The sequence below is a fragment of the Phocoena phocoena genome, chromosome 1 (assembly GCF_963924675.1).
Source record: "Phocoena phocoena chromosome 1, mPhoPho1.1, whole genome shotgun sequence".
Classification (NCBI taxonomy): domain Eukaryota; kingdom Metazoa; phylum Chordata; class Mammalia; order Artiodactyla; family Phocoenidae; genus Phocoena; species Phocoena phocoena.
Genome location: NC_089219.1, coordinates 116,250,811 through 116,256,670, shown reverse-complemented (window position 1 = coordinate 116,256,670; position 5,860 = coordinate 116,250,811). Strand labels below are relative to the sequence as shown.

At 46.1% G+C, this 5,860-nt stretch overlaps 1 protein-coding gene across 1 annotated transcript; it reads left to right on the top strand.

Annotated features, from left to right (window-relative positions):
- Nucleotides 1–4,044: 4,044 nt before the first annotated feature.
- On the top strand, nucleotides 4,045–5,458 carry PIGM (phosphatidylinositol glycan anchor biosynthesis class M). Its single transcript, XM_065894445.1, has one exon. It carries the CDS (start codon nucleotides 4,121–4,123, stop codon nucleotides 5,390–5,392), a length of 1,272 nt encoding a protein of 423 aa, XP_065750517.1. The 5' UTR covers nucleotides 4,045–4,120; the 3' UTR covers nucleotides 5,393–5,458.
- The last annotated feature ends 402 nt before the right edge of the window (nucleotides 5,459–5,860 follow it).

Sequence of the window (5,860 nt, the reverse complement as noted above, 5' to 3'; positions counted from 1 at the left end):
AAAATTAAATTGAAAAAACCTAGAACAGAGGGCTTTCTAGGTGAACAGGCTGAAAAGGCAGGGTCATGGAGGGATTAAATGTCAGTCTAAATTATTATTTTTTTCCACAGGCTTGGGAGCTATTGAAGATGTTTGAGAAAGGAAAGCATCTAATTATAGTACTGTTTATGAATAACAATCCGGCAGTAGAACTGAGAGACAGGAGACACTAAACCAGTTAAGAGACTTGCAAAACCTTAGGGGAAAGGTAATTGCCACAGATCCTAGTTGAGTACAGGTGTTAATACTGTTATCAAATTGAGTTGCTGAAGTCTGGACTAAGGTGCAGGACGCTGAGCCCAAAAAGAATTAGGGATAGATTCAAAAGAAGTTACAAAGCAGGAAATATAAGCAAGATCTAGAAAAAGAAAAAAGAAGGTGACTGAATTACAGTGCCAGCAGGAAGCAGATGGTACACTCAAAGGGCTAATTGGACAGGACTTAATGAAGGGAGTATTTACAAAGGTGTGGGCAGGGTCAATAAACCAACAAGGGCTTGTGAAGCACCCTGGGACTTGCAACAGTAGGAAGCCTTTACCGGTATTAAAGCTGAAGGGACCATCATTGAAACCTGGTGAGAGTTTCTGAAGGGAGAGGGCTACAGCTTTAGCAGGAGCCTTGGCCTTAGGTAGAGGAACTCAGCCACTGCCGAAGATCTGCTAGTGCCTGCCACTGGCTCGTTCTAATGAGAAGCCAGAGGGCAAGGGAGACTGCGTGATGACGCACAGAACAGGGCAGAAGAGATGGTGAATGGATCTAAAAAGGTAATGACAGCATATACGGCATAGTGACCAAGGCCAAGGTCCTGGCTAAGGATGCTAGGGATGAGGTATGCATGTGTGTGCCTTCCCTAGCCACTGGCTCTAAAAGAATGGAAACCTAGAGACAGACAGTGAAAGGGAGAATGAGGAAGGGCTGTAATAATTCAAGAGGTAATGAACAGTTGAGCATTTGAAAAAATGCAGCCCTTTCAGGGAGAAGTGAGAAAACAGAACCCCTACACCCAATGCAAAAAGCTCAATATGGCGTTCTCAGACCCCATGATACTTCTGTCTCGCCTAGAAATAGTAACAGTAGTTGGCACACCACGTCCAGTTAATTTTACTGGACTCCCGTCCCCTCTTCAGTCCCACAAACACTATCTACATCTCATTTTGATCCAAGCTTCATTTCTTTTGATGAGTTGCTTACTGTTTCCTTATTTGCCCAAATTTGGTGCCTCTCACCAATTTACTAGGTAGGCTCTATAGGGACAAATTAGCTGAGGCCTTTCTGTCATACTACCTAAACCAACCCAACCAGAGGAACCCTCACTTAATTAATCCTCTTGACATCTACCTCCCATATTCTCTACCTTCTGGGACTAACCCTCACTTATCTATCACTGGCAGAAAAAAAGAATAAATATATAGAATCACAGTGACAGAAAATATCAGAAAGATTCAAACAAGAGATCAATGAGAGGAGGCAGAGAGGGAAATTAGAATTCATCAACAACATTTTATTTGCAGGTTAGCCACATAGTAGTTAAGAATACTCTGGGCCAGAGAGACCTGCTTTTGAGTTCCAGCTCTGCCACTAGTTGACTGTATGACTTCAGAAAATTACTTAATCTCCATAAGCCTTGATTTCATTTGTGAAGGTGGGAATATCTACCTTACATGGTTAAGTATTTAGCACAGTGACTGACACACTGCAAATAAGTTCTCAACAAAGCTGTCTATTAGAAATCATCATCATGGACTTCCCTGGTGGCGCAGTGGTTACGAATCCGCCTGCTAACGGAGGGGACCTGGGTTCGAGCCCTGGTCCAGGAAGATCCCACATGCCATGGAGCAACTAAGCCCGTGCGCCACAACTACTGAGCCTGCGCTCTAGAGCCCGCGAGTCACAACTACTGAAGCCCTCGTGCCTAGAGCCCCTGCTTTGCAACAAGAGAAGCCACCGCAGTGAGAAGCCCGCGCACCACAATGAAGAGTAGCCCCCGCTCGCCACAACTAGAGAAAGCCTGTGCGCAACAAAGACGCAACACAGCCATAAATAAATAAATAAAATAAGTAAATTAAAAAAAAAAAACTATAGCTTTCATAAATCTTTAAGATTTGATTTCTAAATGTGAGAATAGCATTTAAAAAAAAAGAAATCATCATCATCATTATTTGAATGATGATGTGCTGCCACTGTATATATGGCTACTGTACTGCAAAAAAAATGGTTAAAAGTAATTATCAACATAAGGCATATACTTATACCAAGGTACAGATAAAGACAAAGAGATATCAGAATATGAATATGGAATGTGTGAGATTAACTTGGTTCATACAAGGGATGAATGTAAATTGTATGATGGATGAATGGAGGGTAGTCCTGGGAGCTGCATGTTCAGACTGGATGGAGCCATCTACTCTAGTAGATGCTAGTTTAAAAGACGTCCCCTAGGAAGCAGGATCAATCTGTAAAATCAAGTCAGTCAGTAGTTACTGAACACGTACCATGTGCCTAAGACTGCAATAAATTATGAGTAATTTTTAAAAATTAAGGATAAGATATAACCCCTAACCTCTAAAACCCTACAATCTCATTGAAAGGGTTATGAATACAATCTAAAATAAATTATGAAATTCTGAATTGCAGACTGTAAGTTCAATAAGTGACCACAGAAGGGAAAGAGCTAATGGGTTAGAGTCCTTGGTGAGAAATTCATGGGAGTAAGGTTGGAGTGGGATGGGTGAAGGGGGAAGAACTTGAAATAGATAAAGGATATTTGAAAGAGGAAAGGACTGGGAGTTGGGAGCACCCCAAAGATGCCACTCCAGAGGTATCCTGGTAAGAGGAACCTCAAAAATCAATTCAACTTGTACAGAATGCCTCCTGTGTCTGGTAATGTGTTATATACTGAGGTACAGAAAACAAGATAATCTCTGTTCTCAAAAAACTCAAAATGCCCTGACAGAAAACTAGGAAAATGAAACAAAAAAGTTATCACTGACAAATATAGGGATGGTCATTCCAAAAGGGAATTTTGGAGCAATGGGAGGGCAGTCAATGGACAGGACTCTATATTTACATAGAAAGGCAGGGGCTTCTGTGTGAGTGATTTTCTAGAGCTTAGAGCCCTTCGGCCTCTGTTCGTTTACCCTCAGTTAGCGGAAAGGCATCTATATCGCAGTACATGATGAAAAAGTGTGCTGAGAGCCAGGATATACTTTTAGGAGTTAACACTTGAGCCGAGGCCTGAAGGGTTACGTAGTGACTGCGGAGGGAAAGGTAACGTTGACAGAAAGAATTGCAAGTACAATGACACTGAGGCATGAGGGCGTGATATAGTTTAGGAACCCTACGAAGCTTCCTGTTCTCCCTTCCCATCCCTCCATCAAGGTTTGCGGGATAAAATACAGGATGCCCAGTTAAATTCAAATTTAGATAAACAACGAATAATTTCAAAATACAAGTATGTCCCAAATATCGCACACACTCTGGGCCCCCTTCAATTCATCCTAGCTCGCCCCGCCCCCGGAGCCCACAAACCCCCCCCCGGTATTACCCACGAGCTGACGAGGTAAAGCATGAGAAACCATCACAGGTTTATTTTTCCTTCACTCCTATTTTTTTTCACTCTCGGGTCACCAGCCCAGGCCTGAGGGATGAAGCTCGAAGCTCGTTCCGGTTCAGGGGTCAGTCTCCATCAACTGGAGTTGAGGCGGGGGAAGTAGAGGGTCACCCACAAATAACACGCGCCCGGCTCTGTAAAAATACCTGCCAGCGCCGGCCTTCCGGGCAAACTGAAGTCGCCGGACCGGAAACCCCGCCCCCGCCGGAGGTGGAGAGGACGCGAGATAGCCTGTCCAGAAGGAAGGTAATTCTCCCGCTGGGGCCACTAAGAACTCAGTGCCTAGCGTGCGACCGGAAACAGGACGGGGGCGGGCCTTCCTGCCGGAAGTTGTCGTCCCGCAGTTGTTTCGGTTGCCAGTCTAGCTGGCAGGAGTAGTGCCGGCGAGCTGAAGCAAGGAACCGCCGCTAAGGTTAGACCTCCCAAGGCAGTTTAGAGCTGGGGACTGAGCTGCTGTGGTGCAGTCAGATCATGAGCCCGACCACGCCCTCGGGAGAGTGGTTCCTGAACCTGTGGGTGTCCCCCGCCGGGGTATTTGGTGTGGCCTTTCTTGCCCGAGTGGCCCTGGTTTTCTATGGGCTCTTCCAGGACCGGACCCTGCTCGTGAGGTATACAGACATCGACTACCAGGTCTTCACCGACGCCGCGCGTTTCGTCACGGAAGGGCGCTCCCCTTACCTGAGGGCGACGTACCGTTACACTCCGCTGCTGGGGTGGTTCCTCACTCCCAATATCTATCTCAATGAACTCTTTGGAAAGTTTCTCTTCGTCAGCTTCGACCTCCTCACCGCCTACCTCGTATACCGGCTACTGCTTCTTAAGGGGCTGGGTCGCCGCCAGGCTTGCGGTTACTGTGTCTTTTGGCTTCTTAACCCCCTACCTATGGCGGTGTCCAGCCGAGGCAATGCGGACTCAATCGTCTCCTCCCTGGTGCTTATGACCCTGTACCTAATAGAAAAAAGGCTCGTCGCGTGTGCCGCTGTGTTCTATGGTTTCGCAGTGCATTTGAAGATGTATCCGGTGACCTATATCCTTCCCATAGCACTCCACTTGCTTCCGGAACGGGACAGTGACGAAGGCCTCCGTCAATCCCGGTATTCTTCCCAGGCTCGTCTGTATGAATTCCTGAAGAGGCTGTGTAATCGGGCCGTGCTACACTTCGTAGCCATTGCTGGACTCACGTTTTTTGCCCTGAGCTTCGGTTTTTACTATAAATATGGTTGGGAGTTTTTGGAGCACACCTACCTTTATCACCTGACCAGGCGGGATATCCGTCACAACTTCTCTCCATACTTCTACATGCTGTATTTGACCGCAGAGAGCAAGTGGAGTTTTTCCCTGGGAATTGCTGCATTCCTGCCGCAATTCATCTTGCTTTCAGCAGTGTCTTTCGCTTATTACAGAGACCTTGCCTTTTGTTGTTTTCTTCATACGTCTATTTTTGTGACATTTAACAAAGTCTGCACCTCCCAGTACTTTCTTTGGTACCTCTGCCTCCTGCCTCTTGTGATGCCACTAGTGAGAATGCCTTGGAGAAGAGCTGTGGTTCTCCTGATGTTATGGTTCATAGGGCAGGCCTTATGGCTGGCTCCTGCTTATGTTCTTGAGTTTCAAGGAAAGAACACCTTTCTGTTTATCTGGTTAGCTGGTTTGTTCTTCCTCCTTATCAACTGTTCCATCCTCATTCAAATCATTTCCCATTACGAGGAGGAACCCCTGACAGACAGAACCAAATATGACTGATAGATGCTCCAGTTCTTCTGCAACTTGCATTCTGATTGTTATGAATGGACCAAAGAGAGCTTTGGAAAGAATTTTTTTGAACATCCTGAGCACTCTAGTGAAACTTCAGTTTAGAGCATAAAACCCTATTCCAACAAATTTAAATGAATATTTGCCTTATAAAGGGGACTCAGTAACTGAGGTCCACCCTTTAGGAAATCCTCAGGACTCATTTATCTGGGACATGATGGGAAGTAAAGGTTACTAGTTTGAATACAGAAGAGCTGGGGCTTCCCTGGTGGCGCAGTGGTTAAGAACCCGCCTGCCAATGCAGGCGACACAGGTTCGAGCCCTGGTCTGGGAAGATCCCACATGCCGCGGAGCAACTAAGTCCGTGTGCCACAACTACTGAGCCTGTGCTCTAGAGCCCGTGAACCACAACTATCGAAGCCCATGCGCCTAAAGCCCGTGCTCTGCAACAAGAGGAGC

What these genes read in the sequence shown, in the direction of transcription:
- PIGM (XM_065894445.1), top strand. Translation starts at nt 4,121, where the DNA reads ATGAGCCCGACCACGCCCTCGGGAGAGTGGTTCCTGAACCTGTGGGTG.